This window comes from Lutjanus erythropterus, chromosome 2 (assembly GCF_056507025.1).
Source record: "Lutjanus erythropterus isolate fLutEry1 chromosome 2, fLutEry1.hap2, whole genome shotgun sequence".
In the NCBI taxonomy this organism is placed as follows: Eukaryota; Metazoa; Chordata; class Actinopteri; order Lutjaniformes; family Lutjanidae; genus Lutjanus; species Lutjanus erythropterus.
In genome coordinates this window covers 37,774,142-37,793,523 of record NC_139318.1, presented here as the reverse complement: position 1 = coordinate 37,793,523, position 19,382 = coordinate 37,774,142, and the positions used below count along the sequence as shown (strand labels likewise).

The window sequence follows — 19,382 nt, the reverse complement described above, 5'->3', positions numbered from 1 at the left end:
TGTACCACCAAGATTTTCTTTGATTGACTACAGTCCTACTCTACAGCAGCGTCTCTTTTCAAAAACCATGACCTGCTTACTCAAGATAATCCACAGATCTTGTTGTGAGCAGTTCCATGTCAAATCTATTTTCTTTATTCCATAAAAAGGAAGTAGTTTTTCAAATTATGTATTTTTTGCCGCTTTGAGCACCAATAGTCAAGTGCCATCTAATTTCAGTGCGCACGCAAAAAGGCAGACACCTGCAACAAGACATATTTAGAAGTGAACTATCTTTTGTTCGTGATTCTGCTCCGGGACTCAATGCGCCCATTCAGTAACACATTCAAGGTCAAAAACATTTTGATCATTTTCCTGAAAAATTTCCCCTCACAGTTGATCTGGTGGTTCCTGTTACATGGTTCATTCATCGCAGGTACTATATTGGATTCTTTTCTCTTGGAAAAACAGTTTCCCATTATTTCGCACCGCTTACGAAAGGAGCCCCAGAACAATAGACAATGATGAAAAGAAAGTCAGGAGGTGAAGAATGCAGCTGATTGTATCTTTACCAGTCGCCAATTCAGTCTGCAAACTGAATTAACCACATTGTCTGCCGCTTGAATCACCTTTTTCATGAGTCCGTCATAACAAAACAGCACATTAAAAACACGTAATCTTAAAGACTTCAAGTTAAATAATGTACTACGGTACTTCATAACACACAGAGGCAATATTAAAGTGTTTATTCCAGTTTATTACATAAATAACGTACAAAATAGTAATACTAAAGTGGCAAGAAATATTTACAATTGTTAAAATAATGTGGCAGTAAAAAAATACATAATTAAAAAAGTGCTTTTCATCATTAGACGTTGGTTTAAATTAAGAAACTTTTGGATTTGATTTGAAGTGCAACAACATTGAATTGAGTTCTCTCTTCTTTTTTTTTTTTCCATCGACTCAGACAGGCACAGCTACAGTTTGTTGGCAGGCTCGTCCCTCCTGGGTCACAGCTGTTCACAGATAGGCTCGCTGCCGCTCACAGAGCTGGAGTTGACGAGACACGAAGACAAAACCGTGTAAATAACACACCGTTCATGCTTTCTGGCTTTCATCTATTTCATGCTGTCACTGTTAGCTTTCGCTCTGAGAAGTGAACAATGAATTAACAAACAATATGGTTTTTAGAAGTATTTTGGTTGTCTTATGGCAATATCTCTTGATAAAAGTAAATACACAGGAATTGACAGGTACCTTACAGTGAGGCAGGCAATCTAAAGATTTTGGAACTGTAATAACTCCGGCTTCAGGTCCTCTCTGGTGTCATATGAGCTATAGTGTCATCAAATAAGGAATGTGTGTCAGAATTGTTCAGTTATGTTATTTGTTATATGATAACATTTGATTAGTTCACCAAATATATTTATATTTAATTGGCATTTCGCAATATTAGTGTTAGTCATTGCAGCTTTGAGAGATTAATGAGTTTTTAAAGGGTAACGTCTGTATTTTTCAGCATGGACCCTGTTTTCTCATGTTTTAAGTGACTAATGGGGATAAAAAAAAATAAATAAAAATCCCTCCAGACAACTGTGCACCCGTCAAAGTACATCAACTAAAAGTGTTTGTTTTTGCCACTGACAGGGTCAAATTGTAATTATAAGAGTCTGACGACATGATGGAAAGGATCCCCACAGAGATAGACCTTTTTTTTTAAAGAATAAGGCATGTTTATTTTAACCCGAAGCAACCAATTTATTGCTCTCACCAAGTTAACCTGACTGCCTTTACAAAATCTCCATTCAAACTCAACAGAAACAAAACAAAAGTCACCAAAAACGTCTTGGTTTATCTTTCTACTGTTCAATCAATTACCAGCTCTGGTTTTGTTGGAATAAAACCTTTATTCACTGAGTTAAATGTGAAAATATTCTGGCCGTACACACCGTTTCTTCCCGCTGCCTCTCTGGCGTTCTGACCTCCCTCTTGCTCCTCTCTCCCAATACTTTCACATCTGCCTCGGCGTATAAAGGGTTTATTTCGACCAAACCAGAGCTGATTGTTGGAAGAGCTGGAAGGGTGGAAAGACGAGCCAAAACGTTTTTGACTGAGTTTTATTTTGTTTGTGTTGAGCTTGACTGAAGTGTGTTTTACAATAACAAAATTATTGTCTTTGTAAGTGGAATTTGGCGGATTTGATGATGAAACGTCTGTCTCTCGTTAAAGAAAAAGCTCCGTCTCTGTTGGGATCCTTTCCATTATTTTGTCAGACACTCAGAGTAACAGTCTGAGTCTGTCAGTGACAAAAACAAGACCTTTTCGTGGACGTACATTGAAGGAGCCCATAAGGATTAACATTGCAGCCCTGACTGTAAGCTGATGCTCTCACTCAATACTCAAACAACTGTAAAATTGTTGTCACTGGTTAGTCATATAGACACAAAACACGAGAAAATAGGAAAAAAGCAAAGTTACCCTTGAGGCAATATGTGAAGCTTTCATATTATTATATAGTTAAAGAGAGATTCGTCTTTAAGGAATGTTGCTCTGGGTTATAAATAAATCACACTGATAAAGATCAATATTAAGTTGTTGTTACACGGCTAAACGCTTTAAATGCCTTCGTATATGGACATTTTTTGTCAAATAAAGCTGACAGGAATGTCACAAAATATGTCCCTGTGTCTCTGCCTGGTTTTGACTTTAAGTTCAGTCCTGTACATTTATTGGACTTCATTCTTATAGACATTCTGATTCATTCCAGCCTGAAGGGGATTTTTTTTTTTTTCCTGATGCTGATTTCGATGTCACAGCTGGTTTTATTAAAGGATTTCCTGTTGACTTCCCTCATTCCTCAGCACAAGTGCGGAAACAGATAAGTAGATATCCTTTAATGGTCCAAAAACTAAAAAGCAGTGAAGAATCAGAACCTGCTGCAGAGTTAGCTCACTGCATGCTGTATCTGTATGAGCAATTATGTGCTGAAACTGACCCGTAAGTCTCTGTGCATTTAAAAGCGGAAAGTGCGAAGATGAAGAAGGATTAAAAGCATAATCAAGTATGAGTCGTGCATCAAAGAGTTCAGATTAAAATATTGGAGCTTACCCTTTTCTCGTCAGAAGAAACTTGTGTAAAACTACAACAGCCACTAAAGCAACTGTAGAGAAAAAAAGGAATAGTTATGTTGCATTTCAACTGCAAAATTTCATTAAAATGTGAAGTCCAAAGGGAAAAATTGCACATTACCTAGTAAAACGCATATCACACTGACTATAACAGCTGTGTGTCCTGAAAGAAAAGACATGCAAAGTTAAATACGGAGCATAAATAATCACCCATGTTAACATCTTGATTGGATTGTGGCTCAATAACTCACCAGCATCCTTGTTCGATTCTACAATCTCATCATGTTTGTCTGCAAATATAAAACAGTTATTAATCTGCAAACTGTTTAAAGACAGCAAGGTCCGTTACAAATCGAACAACTCATTCACGGATTTAACGCCACTATGTGTACATTTGTTAGGCAATTATGGCGTCTGTTTAACATTATTTTGCTGTTATTTGTTCTCTGTATGTAGAAAAAGTCGTTGACTGCTCATTCATTTCAGTGTCTCCATGTGGGACGAGTGAAGGGAAGAAGACCAAAAGAACTGATATATTAACTGGGACAGGGTGGGGACTGAGGGAGGGAGACATGTCTGACAATATTAAATGACAATTCTCTGTGGTCAGTCAATTAAAACCATTATTATTGTCTTTGCAAACAATAATAATTATAAAGCAAACATAGGGACATAAATTACAGTGTTGTAGGAGTAGTTTGACATTTTGGGAAATGTGCTTTCTGTTGGACAATTAAATTTAATTACATATGTATAAATGAACACTGTCTGTTAAAGTTCCCATGAAACAGCTAGTGGATTGTTTCCTGTAAAAGCAGGCAGCGAGGTAGGGAACTGAAGTGGACATTGATTGATGTTTACAGTAGCCAGTACTGCCTGAATTTGCGTTACGCCTCCCCGCCATGCAGCCGAAGCGGCCCAGGGATGTAGAAGGGAGAGAAGATCTATTAGCCGACTCTTCCCAGACTGAGAGCTCCCAGTGAACACAGCCAGACAAGGACAGCAAACATCCTGTTTTCCAGTGTTAGGTATCACACTCAGGCCCTGGAGTCAAAGAGAGGCCCACACTAACTTTTACCAGACATGCTGTCTCTCTTCTAAACGGTAGATGCAGCTGTCTTCTCCTTTTAGATATACAAGGAAACAACCTGATAGTGTTGCTATGGTGGCTGAGGTCGGAGAGGTGTTTGTCTTGTCTATCTGAACGGAAAAGATGTAACTGTAATCTGGTTTGGATAACGCTGACCCTGAGCTTTTGGGAGCACAGGCTGCTAACCTGCGGTCAGACCTTGTGTGTTCCCATGTTTGGATTTGCAGAACAATAGGCTATTGTGTTTTTGTCCAGTGAAGCACTCAGAAACACTGTAGTCCGACGGTGTAATAACCGAGAAAGTGTTTCATCGGACACAAATCAAGTGTACGTCAACATTTTTTTATGTTTTCTAGGCACTGCCAAACTCTAAAATAATATTAAGAATACCAGAGAAAACTATTTTTTTGTTTTGTTTTTTGTTAGGCCAGATACTGATATACAGTGCAATAGATAAGTGATATAAACACTTTGATTTTGACTTCATGGGAACTTTAAATTAAGCTAGAGTTGGCAGGTGGTTAGCTTATCTTGGCATGAAGACTGGAATCAGGTGGAAACAGAAAATCCTCCTTCCAGCACCCTCTGAAACTCACTTGTTAGCACCTTATATCTCATTTCTTCAATCTGTACAAAAGTGAAAAAACACAATTTTCTATTTTATGGAGGGGTTTTGAGTCGGATTATATCTTGGCTGTGAGCAGCAGCTTCCTGGAGTCTCTGCTGGTTGCTTGGCAACTACTCAGAGCCAAGAAAACAGGCCGACAGATTAGTCCCCATAAAATACCAAATTGTTGGTTTTACACTTCGGTTTATCTCTCTGTCTGCCAGAAAGCTAATAAGCATATTTCCCAAAATGAGTTAAGTTTGTTAGCTCCAGTATTCCAGGAATGTCTGAAAACAACAAAATATCGGCTGTAAAGATCAGAGAGCTGTGAGCACAAATAAGCTCAGCTGACCTGTCTGATGGGTTAAGGTCACCTGTCCACACACACACTTGTGCAGCACAGGAGTCACTATATATTTATATATATATATATATATTTTTTTTTTTTTTTTTTTTTTTTTTTTTTTTACCACAGTGCTGTTTTCCACCACTAACCATTTCTTTATCATTATGACCTGATTTAAATCTAGTGTTTGATCCATTTCAGTTTCCTTAAAAGAAATTCCAGGTCTGACATTACTGTATTTTTTCATCTGCTTCCCTTCACTGAAACAAGCAGGTCATTTAACTGAAGAAACAGACCAAGCAGTCACAAAAACACAAAGTTTATAACTCTTAAAAGTACATTATATTCAAACTGGAGTCATCTGAGGACAGCTTGGGAAGCGTCAGCTCATGGGAGGTTCAGTAAAAATCCGCCGAACAGAAGTCTGTTATTAAATTTAAGCTTGTAATCATGCAACGTCCAAATGGAAAGAAGATTCGAGCTCCACTGCTTTTTCATTAGACTGTTCAATACCTTGAAATGGTGTTGCCGACGTTACACTGGCTGGAGTAGCTCTTTCCTCAGCTGTCAAAATGCCTCTGCCACCTTTAAACAGAACGACCATTAATTCTCCTCAGGTTTGGACAGAATAAAAACAACTCGTCAAGCTGAGAAGCCAGTCCTGAGATATATACGCAGCGTGCACGTAATCCGTCCACGCTGCCGAGCGCAGTGCCTAAAAGATTTCCAACTTAATTACATGCTGATCGCCTTGTTTTAAGACAGTTTTCTGTACCTGGTGGTGACGGGGAGACAGTTGGTGTTGCACTGGTTGTGAAAGTTTTATCTCTGTGAGCTGTGGATGTGGCAGCTGTAGAAGTGGACACAAAATAATCATTGTTGTCAGAATAAAAACAAAGGTCTTCTTAATATGTTGAATTTATTGCAGGATATGTATCAATTATTATCTTTAAATTATTTAATGTTAATTAATTCTATACCTGGAGGTGATGCAGCTGCAGGCGTTGGTGTTGCCATATTTGGAATTGTGTTTGCTGTTGTGACACATATGAATGAGAAAACTACTGAATTCATCTGGGATTCAAATAAATAGTTCATCAGCCATTTATGAGACTAGTAGTGGAGCATGCAGACAGATTTCACTGTACGTTCCTACAAATGAAAGTTATGCACCAGTAACATGCTTCTTGTTTTACTTCACATCGAGTGGGATTTATTTCTCACACCAGCCTTGAGTCTTATCCTGTTATAAAAAACTATACTCAGTGTTGTGGTTGGTGGATTTTGACCAAAGCAGATTGCACAAGACACCTTGAGTCTTTTCCTTCAGTTTGACACTTGAGGCTTAATTTCTCCTTAGCTGAGGGACTTACTCAAGGGTGTTGTGCAGAGTATCTTAGCGTGTTTACTTTGTTAAAGGAAAAGTTCACCCAAGTCGTTATTTACTCCCCCTCGTGCCAACTGAAGGTTGGGTTTATTTTTTCAGTCCTCAAAACACTGCTGGAGTTTCACAGGAAAACAGTGCTGCAAAATCTCCCAAACAACTGAAGTGAATGGTGACCAGTTTCCAAACAAAAAAAAATAAAAGCAGGAAAAAAAAAAGAAAAGTCCTCCACACTGCTCGTCCTAAAGCCCTAAAATGTGGTTCACACACAGTCACACTACACACACACACACACACACACACACACACTTCACATGGTGTGAACGTGCACATGAACAGTGAAGATTCAGGCAAAAAACATGGACCTCTTTCAAGTCTACTTGGCATGTCAGGGCTTTAGGAGACTTGGATTATGCCAGATGAGCAGTATGGAGGCATTTCATGTTTTTTTTTCTGCTGTTTTTTTTTTTGGGGGGGGGGGGTGAACTGTCCCTTTAGGGAAAAACCTTAAGGCAAAAATCTCAGTGCAGTAGGCCTACATCTACTGCACTGAAAGAGGTCTGACAGGAGTTAAAATTACATTTTCCATGGAGACCGTGTGTTTGCTTGCACTGGCACTTCACCTCCATCCAAGAGGTCCAAAAAAAAATTACAACAGCTCGTCTATTCTGACTGAAACAGATCACTAATTACACAAAGAAATCAAACAAAACTCTTAAGAATAACTTAAAGTTCTCTTACAGCTTACTTACAGTAACTGTTAAGGTTAGACTGCTGCCTGTATGACCAACAGTGAATTTATAAGTTTGACTGTGACTGTAACTTTATAGCCTAGCTAGCTAACATGAAGCAGGCTTGTGACGTTTCTGAATCTGACTGTAACATAATATGCTATGAAATAAATAGAGTCAGAGGTACCTTAGCTACCTTTTTCCTGACTAAGGTAAATGACAGTGTAACTGACTGTGAGGGAGTCCTTAAGTATAAGACAAAGATGAAGAGAAACCCTTAAATACTTAAGTAAACCTCTAAGGAAACATTAAGGAGAAGACTTGACTTGTTTTGTGCAGTCGCTCTGAGGTCAGTGTACTGTTAAAGTGTTAGTGTGGCAGTTAGTAAACAAACAGCTTGGCGTGAGCACAGACATGAAGGATGAACAGAAAAATGTTGTAAAGCTCCAGTGTTGCTTCATGAAAGAGCCGGGAGAGAGAGTGTGTGTGCAGAGGGCTTGAAGTGATGGTGTTTAAGCCTGTCAGCGGTGTGTCCGGTGCTCAGTGTCCTTGGTGAAACCATAGCAACACCTATAGTATGTGCACTTTAACTGAAGACACTATATCACACATACACACACTTCACTTTATGTGCTTGACAGTACACTGAAAAGTACTCATCTTGCAGGACCACGTCTGCGGTTTCGCATGTTTTAGCTCATCAACTACAAACCATGAACACGTTACATGACAGCATTTCAAAGCATAACGGAGGTTTTCTGACTGATTTATTACATTCCTTGCAGCCACTGTTTGAAATTTATGTCAGTCGTGAAACTCAACTTGCAGGGCTGTCAGACTTGCTTAAAACTTCGGTTCAGGGCGTTCACAACACATCTGAGCCTCGAGAGTGAGCAGCAGAGCAGCGGTAGATGAGAGCCTTGCCCCATTTGGGTGAAAGCAGGAACCTCTAATTTGACTGGCAGCAAATGCAAATTCGGAAGTCTTTGCCAATTTAATAGCACAAAATAAGAACACTATATTGCATTTTGGCTATCACAAGCCCAAATCCTCAGGCCAGTCAGGCAAAAAATTATGTCATGTTACTGCAAATAAAAAATCAGCATTGTTATATAGAAAATAAAATAAAGAAATAGTGTTTAATGAGTGTCCACTTTCACTTTTTATGCCATTAAGACACTTATTTTTGGTGTTTTAGTAGTATATCCAATGTCAGGTCACTGTAAACTTTGATCGCCTTGTTTTAAGACAGTTTTCTGTACCTGGTGGTGACGGGGAGACAGTTGGTGTTGCACTGGTTGTGAAAGTTTTATCTCTGTGAGCTGTGGATGTGGCAGCTGTAGAAGTGGACACAAAATTATCATTGTTGTCAGAATAAAAACAAAGGTCTTCTTAATATGTTGAATTTATTGCAGGATATGTATCAATTATTATCTTTAAATTATTTAATGTTAATTAATTCTATACCTGGAGGTGATGCAGCTGCAGGCGTTGGTGTTGCCATATTTGGAATTGTGTTTGCTGTTGTGACACATATGAATGAGAAAAATACTGAACTCATCTGGGATTCAAATAAATAGTTCATCAGCTGTTTAGGAGACTAGTATTTACTCAAGAGTGTTGCACAGAATATCTTAGCATGTTTCCTTAGTTAAAGGGAAAGTTCATGTCAACTCAAGGTCGGGTTTATTTTTTCAGTCTTCAAAACACTGCTGGAGTTTCTCAGGAAAACAGTGACAGAATCTCCCAAACAATTGAAGTGAATGGTGACCACCACTACGACAGCCACTGTTTGAAATTAATGTCAGTCATGAAACTCAACTTGCAGAGCTTTTAAACTTGCTTAAAACTTAATAATAAATAAAAAATAAAAATAATCATTTGTCGCAGCCTTACAAAGATGTTTTCTTAAGTCTGTAGAGTATGATGTGCGGACCATTTTTGCAGCATGATGATATTTAATTTAAAATGGTACTCTGATGCACATTTTGCCTTTTTGCAAATACTGCACCTCCTGCAATTTGAAAACTGCTGCAGCCCGTATTGTGATTTTGACAAAAATCCAATTAACTGTTCAGCCATAGTAAGCAGGGTGATGCCTTCCTTTTTTAAAATCTGATTTTATGAAAACTGTCACATTATGAACAATACACCATCATATCTATAAAATCTGAGTTTAAAAAGTTGACTTTCTATGCAATCAGAACAGTGACAGACAATGTACGTGTTAGCTGCAGAGCGAAATGCTTTTAACCACCTGACTTACATATCTGATGTCTGAATGTCCTTGAACGCACCACCTTGAACAGCTGGGAACAGTTTTGCTCATAACTGCTTTATCAGTGTCAGCACCTGCAAGCTGATTTTCCCAACGCAGTGCCATGAATGGAAACCAGTGGCTGCATACAAGACTGGAGCATTGTAAGGGGTTAAACACACAAAACTAGCTGTGTGGTCCTGAAATAACTTCAACAATACTTGATGTACTTTAAGCTTTGCCCACTCAGCCTGCCTCTCAGTGGTGTAAACAGGAAGCTGGTGAGTAACAAGTCAAACACACGGATGGAGTGTGTGTGCTTACCTTTGCATTCAGGCTGAGAGTCAAAGACACCATCTTCGGTGCACGTAATGTTTTCTGTCCCAACCAGGATGTATCCTTCATCACACACATACTGTATGATTTGTCCATATTCTGGGATTTCTTGAGGATCCCATAAGGCTTTGCCATTGGGCACCTCAGCAGGTGCATCACATGTCACTCCTGAGGAATCAGACAAACAGACATTCAGAATAAAAACAAATAATCCATACTGTTGTCATATAAACTCTGCACGCAGCTGACTGGCACAGAGATGGGAGAGAAGTCTAGAAACAGAATAAGAACAATAAGTTCACAAAGAGTGAAAAAACAAAACTACAGCTGGCTAAACAAAGAGAGAGGGGAACAGAGGAAGGCTTTTGAAAATATCTTTTGTTGCAGGAATGTTCTGAACATTTGTTTTATCGCTTCAAGAAACACAAAAAAGAGACATTTACTTTCACACTTGGCTTTTCCGCTCCACCCTGGAGAAAGGCACTGCTGGTGCCTCGATCCAGAGAGGTCGTATCTGTTGAGGGGAAAAAGGGAAAATAAGGCAGGACTGTTTATTTAAGGAGGAACCGATACTGTCGAGCCATGATTTTGGAATGAAACTGGAGGTAATTTTCAGCTATGAAACTGAATTCTTACGCAGTTTCGTCAAGAACTTCAGTATGCATCAACACCTCTCTCAGTGTAGACAACAGCCAAGTTTCTAATCACTGAAACTATGATGTCACACCTTCTATCCACGGCTTTATTTGTCTTTTAAGACCATTTTGTTTTCTTTAGAGACCTTTTCCATTAGCGAATCCACCTTGACTTTAGTCATTGCGGTCTCTTTGCCAGCAGCACTGTCTGTGATGCAACTGTTGGCACTACAGCAGAATGAAAACAATGACTACAACATGACTACTGAAAACTGCCTGTGTGTTGTCACTGGAGCTGCTACATACCAGTACTTTTTATTTTTTGAGGTTGGGTTGTCTGAGCTACCTATCAGTACTCAGTGTATTACCTACAGTAGATGGTGGTCAGCACACCCCCAGTTTGGAGAAGCAAAGAGGAATACCAGCATGGAAGCTAAGCAATCTACTACTGTGGACAGGGTCAGCAACAAAATGTTTTAGCCCCTCAAGAAATAATATTTAGAATATTTTCACCACTTTACTTTGCCATCTGGCAGCCTTTTTTGACAGTAAACTACTGCTATATGAGCTAAATATCGCTCTTTCCGAAACCAACCAAACTCCATAGACAAAATTAATAATTTTACTTGCAGGACTCAGTAGTTTCTGGTTTACCACTACCTCAGTCTGTTAGTTAGTTTGTACTATTATGTGACTTTGGTGTTTTAAAAGCATAGTTCAGATACACTAAAGTCACACAATAACAGAAACAAACTAACATTTTGATGCAGCGGTAGACCAGCAACTCCTTTGTTCTGCCAGTTAAAACGAGTGATTTCACCAATGGAGTTTGGTTGGTTTGAAGAGAGCAACATTTGACTGCTTTCCTGTCAGAGGAGGCTGTCTGATGGCAAAGTAAAGTGATGAAAACATTCTGAATATAGTGTATGCTTAACCCGTTATTGAGTTTTAAGGTGGACCTTTTCTTCAGTGGCTAAAATACCTTTTGTTGCTGACACTGCCCACAACAGTTCTTGGCTTAGTTTCTGTGCTGGTGCCCCTCTCCGCTTCTGTAAACCGACCAACATCTACTGACTACCCCGTTAAGACAGAACTATCTATTTTCATTTGTAACTCATCTAGTAAGAAAGTAAATGGGATGATTTCATACATTTTATATTTATACTCACCCTTCATCGCATTCTGCTATTATTGTGGCACCAAACAAAGTACCAGCGGTGAGATTAAAGGTCATATGGGGCTGAGGTTGAGGGGGACCACAGTCCTTCTCTGTAATATAAAAACAAACTTCTGATTATTTCTGCAGGACTTCTATGGCAGAACATTAACCCCAAAATGACAGAATGATGATGTTTTATAAAAGTGTCTGTAGAGTTATAATGAAAGTAGCCAGGAGGTCTCACTCTTGCAGATGAGATCTGGTTCAGTCCAGTTCCCGTTGATGCAGGTTATAACCCTTGAGCCACTTTCTTGAACGTATCCATTAGCACACTCTAACGTGACCTCAACATCCTCTGGAAAAGCGTTCATTAGAAGGGCTTCGTTGGTTAAGACAATATTGTTGCTTTCCTGAGGTTTAGAGCAGTCGGCTGGGGAAAGAAGAGACAAAGAGGTGACATTAACATCTTTTTGTTTCAAATCAAAGATTCTGCATCGATGCGCAAATGTGAGAAACCGTTTCTTAAAAACTTAGCTAAAAACATGATGTCGATGGAAAAAAAAGGGCGGAACTCAACTACAAGAACAGTCCAGCCTCTGGACAGTAGGGCTGAATGATTTTGAAAATATATCTAACTGCGATTATTTTGACTGATATTGCAAGCGTGATACGATTTGTGATCTTAGATGCGATGCAAATTTTTACATCTTTGTTCTTCTTTTGGCTGAAAAACGTGTTAAAATGACTGGTGTGATTTTTTTTGCGGGAATCCATACCAAAACAAAGATGTTTTCTGAGTTCTGTAGAATCTCATGTGTACGACAGGACATTTGTGCCTCACAACATTCATTAATTTAAGTTTTTGACACACATTTTGCCTTTAACAAATATTGCACCTTCCGCGATTTGAAAATTGCAGAAAGCCATATTGCGATTTCAATAAAATTGGGATGAATTGTGCAGCTCTACAGAGTACACACGATAGAGTTATCTTGCAAACCCAGCTTGTAATTCGTCTTTCCAAAATGTCGCAGACCTTTTAATTGCAGTTATTTTCCATATCGTATTTCAGTGGAACTCGAGCAACAGACTGAAAATTGTGCCCCCTTTTCGATAAATTTAAACAATAATCGATTCTGAATCCGATCGGACACCAAATAATTGCAATAGCATTGAATCAAACGTGAGATGCTCTGAGATTCCCACCCCTCCTGTCCCCCCCTCCAGCCACATGTCCCTGATCTCTTTTACTTTCATTCTCCTTCCATCGATCAGGCGCTCTCGGACTTTCCCTCCCCCCCCCCCCCCCCCACCCATCTACTGTCCACACTTTTACTCATTGGTCCTCCTGATACTCAACCAGCCCGTTTTCATTCACTGTTAAATAAATTCATTCACTGACCTTGATTAATTCACTGATACGTTGAGCCTTGGATAAATTCCTAACAGCTCTGGTAATTTTGACTGACCGATGACATTGACTGAGAGTTGTTAACATTGTCTGGTGCCATGACGATACATGAGACATACTATATAAAACTGGATGAATGTAATATTACTTTAATCTTTTAGCATGAACTGTGTCCACGCTGGACCATGATCCTCTCTGTCAACAGATCTCTGTTGAATTAAACTCATACATTCATCTAAGACCAACTGAGGCTCCTCGAGATTATTCTTTTGTTCATCAAAGCAAAGTTTCTGTGATCATTAACCCACGCTCAGTTCATTCTAGTTGCTCTTTTGTTTTGTGCTTCTGTGTTCAAGCGTCTGGTATCTGTATGTGAACTCGCCCGCCTGCCTGTATCAATAAATCAGTGATGTCATGCTTTACGGTTCTAAGCGATCAATAATAACAACAGTGCGTGGTTGCTAGGTGTTTCTAACTGGTGTTAATTATTTACAGCTTTGTTGAATACTCAGCTCTGATTGGTCAATTATTGCAGGTAGGCCGTTGCTATGAATAACAAACTGTTGCTATGGACGCAGTTCTGATCAGATAGTCTGGAAGACTGTTTTTAAAATCAGTTAAACCATTTAAAACCAATATTTTGTGCCAAATTATGGATTGTTTTGAGTAAGTAGCTGTGTAATAAGTTCACATTATCCCTAACTTCGGTGTTTCTCAAACTTTTCACACTTCGTACCACAGAGCTGGACAACATACCGATATAGTTTTGGTATCGTGATAGAGTTTGTATATCGTTATATCATGATGTGGTCTAAGTGTTTTTCGTCCGGCTTTTAAATGTTGCATTACAGTAAAGTAATTTGTAATTTTCTGAACTTTGTGTCTTTGCCTTCACCCACCTGGTCATTATATCCACATCACTGATGATTATTTAACCAAAAATCTCATTGGGTTAATTTTTTATGAAAGCACCAATAGTCATCCCTACAATATTGTTGCAATATCAAGGTATTTGGTCAAAAATATTGCACATATATTCAGAAGTCACAACCTACATGATCAATAATTATCTATATCGACTGATATGAAGCCAGGCCTAATGTGCCATCATCAGTTATGTTAAAATATTCCTAATAGGAGGGTTTTTTATTGGCTTTATTTATTATTTGATTGATTATTTATTTATTTTTAGTTTATTTTGTAACTATGCTACGTGCTACTGCGCTACGTTCATGACCGTGACAACACAGCAGGCTGATATCGAAACAAAAATATTACAGGAAGGACAAAACTTATTTTTTAATTACATTTCAGTGATCGCACAATTTAATATTCTGTAGTATTTTGATTGTTTTTAAATGACTTTCTTTCACTTTTAATATTTAGGAGGTTCCTCAGGCCACCACTAGAGGGAGCTCTAGTGCCACAGCTTGAGAACCTGCCGGTTAAATGGTTCAGTTCTAAATGCTGGTAATCTGCTAATATTCTTGGTTTTTCCCACCCATCCAGTCAGCAGTAATGCATGTTAGTAAGTCATTAATAAAGAACTTTTAATCTGTTGAGTCTGCAGTTTGTCTGTAAATGTGTAACTGAGGTTTTGGTCCAAGTAAGTGGTTCAACCAGTCAAAGAGGTTTTCCATAACCTGAGAGTTTATTAGAAAGTGGAGCCAAAAAAACAAAAACCAAAAAAAAAAACAAAAAAACAGAGCGTCTCTTCCAAAAAGCAGTAAGTGGTCTGTGTGTGTAAGTGGTAACTTTTATACAGTCTACAGTTTATATTGGCATCTTGAGTCGTCTTATCTCCAAATGAATCACAGCGGTGTTTTAAAAAAGAGGCGCGCATGATGAAGATTCATCTCACAAAAACCATCCTGGAATTTTCCCGCAGAGACGAGAATGTAGAGGTGTGTGATGTTGACTTTATTAGACACACCTGCACCGTGTTTATCACTGAGGTCATAGCTGAGGTGGTGTTGTACTGGTCTGAATTACACTGGAAGGTGTTTCTAAGTGTTCGTCCTTCCCTCATGAGGCAGAGCAGAATATTAGAAACACCTGTTAATATAATGAAGTCCAGAACAACACCGCCTTTAACTATGACATCAGCGCTAAAACAGAAATTTGACTTAAACACCACAATGACATCAAAAAATGAACATGATAGGCATCATAAAATAGACCTTATGACAGTAGTACAGTTGTATTGAATTGCATTAGACTGTAAAATGGGCCGAGTGGATACTTATTAATATCTACTCTTCCTTGTTTTACTTATGAACTGCATGGAAATTAGACATTTTACACAGAAATGCAGATTATATCATGAAATCCTGCTACATACCACTAACAAATATGTGATTAGTTCACTTGATCAGTTAAGGAATGTTAATTCCCAGTTACTTCATGCATTAATTGATTTGTGATCAAATTATCTGGATTCCAGTTATATAAAACTTTGTTCCATATATCCACTCAGCTTCTCTGAAAGCCGAACAGCACCTATTCTCACAGAAATATGAAGCTTTGTTTTAATCAGACTGGCCGTCAGATGCAAACATTTACAGAAAAAACATAAATACAGATACAGAAATAAAGTTTTATGTAACTGGAATCCAGCTAATATGATCACACATCAGGCAGTAACTCTGTATTAACATTCCTTAACTCTAACAAGAATGAACTGATTATATAAAATCTCACTAACTTCTCTGGTGAAAAATAAATATCCTGTAAGAGTATTACATTTCAGCATTCTTGAGTGAACTTTAAGTATGTTAAGTTTGCTATTTTGAGACAGCTTATTTTTAAATAAATATAATTTAATTTTAATTAAATTGCAGAAAAACACAATTTTAAGTGTGTTCAGTGTCCTTTTATGTTCTTAAGTGAAAGAACTTCAAGTATACTTCGTACACTTAGTGTAAAGTTGAGTATTTACTGATGCTTCATTTATGAAAGTAAAGTTCACCTTCTTTGTGCTACTTTTCCCACCATACACCGAAGAACAGCCACAAATGAACTTATATTGAGGTGCACTTTTTGTAAGCACACTTAAAAACTCTCTCACTGTATTATAAAGGACTTGAAAGTAATTATACTTTACAAAAGTAACTAACTCGCCACTATATGTATTTGCAATTTAATGTAATAAATTATTAAACTACAAATATATATACTAATTATGCAAGAACTACTAACTACTAAGAAGAAATGTACATTATTTATTTATTTAAGTTGAACTTAATGACATCTATTTTGAAATATACTTTTTAAAAGTGCTTTAAAATATACTTTAAATTGTGCAAAAATCGCAAGTATAACTGTAATAACTTTTGTATTCTTACTTATAATACATTAATGTGTACTTTCTAAAAAAAAAAACCTGGATTAATCATTTGCTAACAGTGAGTGCCAGGATTTCATGATACAATCTGAATTAATTTATTCGTGCATTAGTGAAGCATAATTTTAGTAAATGATTTGTACACAAGTTAAAAAGTGTGACCGTTGACAGTTAATGCAGCCCTCTGGCTCTTGTTGCTGAAACCCTCATGTGACTCTGTGTGTTGATAAATATTATCTCATTAAGCAGACTGTGAGGCTGCTGTTATCACTGACCTGCTGCCTTCAGGACAAAGAGGTACATCAACAGAAGATGTTTGACTCGTCTCCGTCCACACGCGTCCGGTAAAACCTCCATGTCGCCTGCAGGAGGACACTGAAGACCCGGAAAGACTCGGTGTGTCTCTGTCAGTCCAAACTTTTTCTCCACAGAGGTAACAGAGAGACGCGACCCTGTCCGCTGACGGTCCTGTCAACACTGATCCGCCCCTGAACGCACCACCACTCTTATCCATGATGCCGATCAGCAGCCGGAATGACAGGAAGTGAGAAATGGCCTTCAAAATAAAAGCAGAGTATTCTACTCCTGTTCATATTTAATCCTATGTATTTCTCATGTAGAAATAGTTTTCTCTCCCTCAGATTTTTAGAAAATACTTATGTCTGTTTGTAAATTTGTCACAGTATAGCTGTCTTTACTTTAAAGTGATTTCTTTTACAAACTCTCAGGGATTTTTTTTTGTCCCATCTGTGCAATGTTTTATGTTATTGTACAGATTTTTTCTTCTGTGTATCATATGAACAAATAAAGAACATAAAAGTAGTATAGTATAGTAGTATACTTCTCCTTAAAAGCGGTACTTATTTACAGATAACAGATGTATAGATTTCATTCAACACACATTATTGATCAGTCTAACTGTTGATAGGTTATCTGTAGAACACTTACATTCCTGTACAGTATATTAGCCTACTGTACCTGTGCATTTATAGATTTGTTGACTTAGATTGTAGTATTTTTTTATTTTCATTGTTTTAGCCCATTTCTTGCCTCCCTCTTTGTGTCATTATGTTGTATATTTTATGATTTATTATTTTATGTGCGTATTGTCTGCTTATTATCTGCTTCATTATACTTGATATTTCTTGTAATTATTTTCAGGACACATCAGAACACATAAACAGTTATATATAACATAGTTATTTTAACTTGAAGTCTTTTGACTTGAAATGATGAGCTGAACAAATGTGCTGTTCTGAGTTCAGTCAATTCATTAAATTAAGTTTCTAAATAATGTGATCAACATATTAGCAGACTTCCTAGCAATGCACTATTTGCATGTAAGAGAAAATCAAATTTGTTTATATGTATATCAGTGTGACTAAAGAGTTTTCGGTTCAACTTAATATGATGAGCTTATCGAACATGTTTTCTCAAATGCAACTGAATAAATATCAAGTTTTTTTTATTTTACAAATTACATCAACTTGTCTTTTCAAAGTCAGTTGACTCAAAATTTTAAAGCAGTCCAAAGATGATTTTTTTTTAAGTTAAAATAAAAACAAACAAACAAACAAGTGTCTTATTTTTGCAAGCCATGAGAGGAAGTTCCACCTATTAAAACTGTCTGACTTGACATTAAATGTGCCTCAGTATAGACAACGGGCGCAGTCAGACGAAGGTTTTCGGGGTGAACAAAGACAGCAGACTAAATACAACTGATGGCATTTAACCACTGTCATTAAAATAACACATCTGCTAATGAGCGATAAATTAACTCAATCTCCTGTCCTAGTCTGTCCTCCAGTTAGAGCGGTTCAGAGGTCCCACCTCCTGTAAGAAGTGGAGATGTCTCCGCCTGTGTTGCCACAGCAAAAGTGGAAATATTATGGGCGTGTCTTGGAAAAAGGGGGTATTCCCCCTGTGACTCCTCAACAGGGGGAATCCTTTATTTTTTTTTTTTTCCTGTTTTGCTCTGTTATGATAATCAACAGCAGAATAATTATATTTCAATACATGCCTTAGTAAATAATGACAGTTTATACTGCACTTCAGAGTCTGAGTCACCTTCTGGGGTTTGGTTCATTGTCATGGATACATTCCACAGTTGTCTTCAACAAGAGGACTGAGTCTCATTGCCTCACTCACAGTCTGGGGTAAATTCCAAGGAGTTCATAACCACAGACGTTTGCTGACAGGGGCCGCCTCCCTCCTCCACCAACAGTTGCTGAGAAACCCACAGATGGATTAGGCCTACATAGAAACCTGGCAGCAAAGAGCTAGTAAAGTTTACCAACTCGTATCTGTCGTGTTCAGTGTGAAAAAGTGAGGAAACACTGGGATACACGTTGGTGACGCACATTGCATCATTTAAGAGTAAAAGGCTGACTGGTCTGGGTGTGGAAAATGCCCTCAAGGCACACTCAGCCTGATGTAAAGCCAATAAAATGTGTCCTGTGGTGCACCTCAGCTCCTTTTAAAGCGTTTAATAAACTTGCCGGTAAGTAATGCCCGTTTGCCAAGCAACTTCTCCCTGCTGAAGTGGCACAGAGGCTGCGTCTCTTATCTCTCCTCACACCCTGTCCAAGAGAACGAGTAAAGCGCCTCCCTTCTCTACAACCAGCCTACAAGAATGCATCTGCTTCTCCTCACGTGCTGATAAAGGAGGAAAGAGTTTGCCAACCTAAAGTCAATATATCTGTCCAAGGCTGCATATTTCACCTGCCCTTCCCAGGCTCAGTTATATCAAGGATGTGATGTAAAGAGTAGCAGGGTCATAACCTTTTACTCCCTACACACATATATCTCGATGACATTTGACATGTTGCCCTACAAAGGAATTTATTTTAAGGAACTTTTCCCCGCTGATATCCACATTTCACAACACTGCTGGGCCAAAAGCCTGGATATGAATCATAAGTCAAGTGCTCATTTCTTGTTCCCAGAAATAACTATTTTTCACAAGAAAAAGCTCAA

The 19,382-nt window shown here is 38.1% G+C and overlaps 1 protein-coding gene across 1 annotated transcript; it reads right to left on the bottom strand.

The window, feature by feature from the left end:
* Positions 1 to 710: 710 nt before the first annotated feature.
* Positions 711 to 17,427, bottom strand: LOC146332078 (uncharacterized). The gene is made up of 12 exons (XM_084743432.1): positions 16,682 to 17,427; positions 11,897 to 12,082; positions 11,663 to 11,762; positions 10,302 to 10,372; positions 9,737 to 10,026; positions 6,131 to 6,263; positions 5,926 to 6,000; positions 5,664 to 5,735; positions 3,228 to 3,397; positions 3,088 to 3,140; positions 1,237 to 1,314; positions 711 to 1,029 (listed from the first exon to the last, which is right to left on the bottom strand). Exons 1-11 carry the CDS (start codon positions 16,761 to 16,763, stop codon positions 1,257 to 1,259), a joined length of 1,290 nt encoding a protein of 429 aa, XP_084599558.1. The 5' UTR covers positions 16,764 to 17,427; the 3' UTR covers positions 711 to 1,029; positions 1,237 to 1,256.
* Positions 17,428 to 19,382: the final 1,955 nt, after the last annotated feature.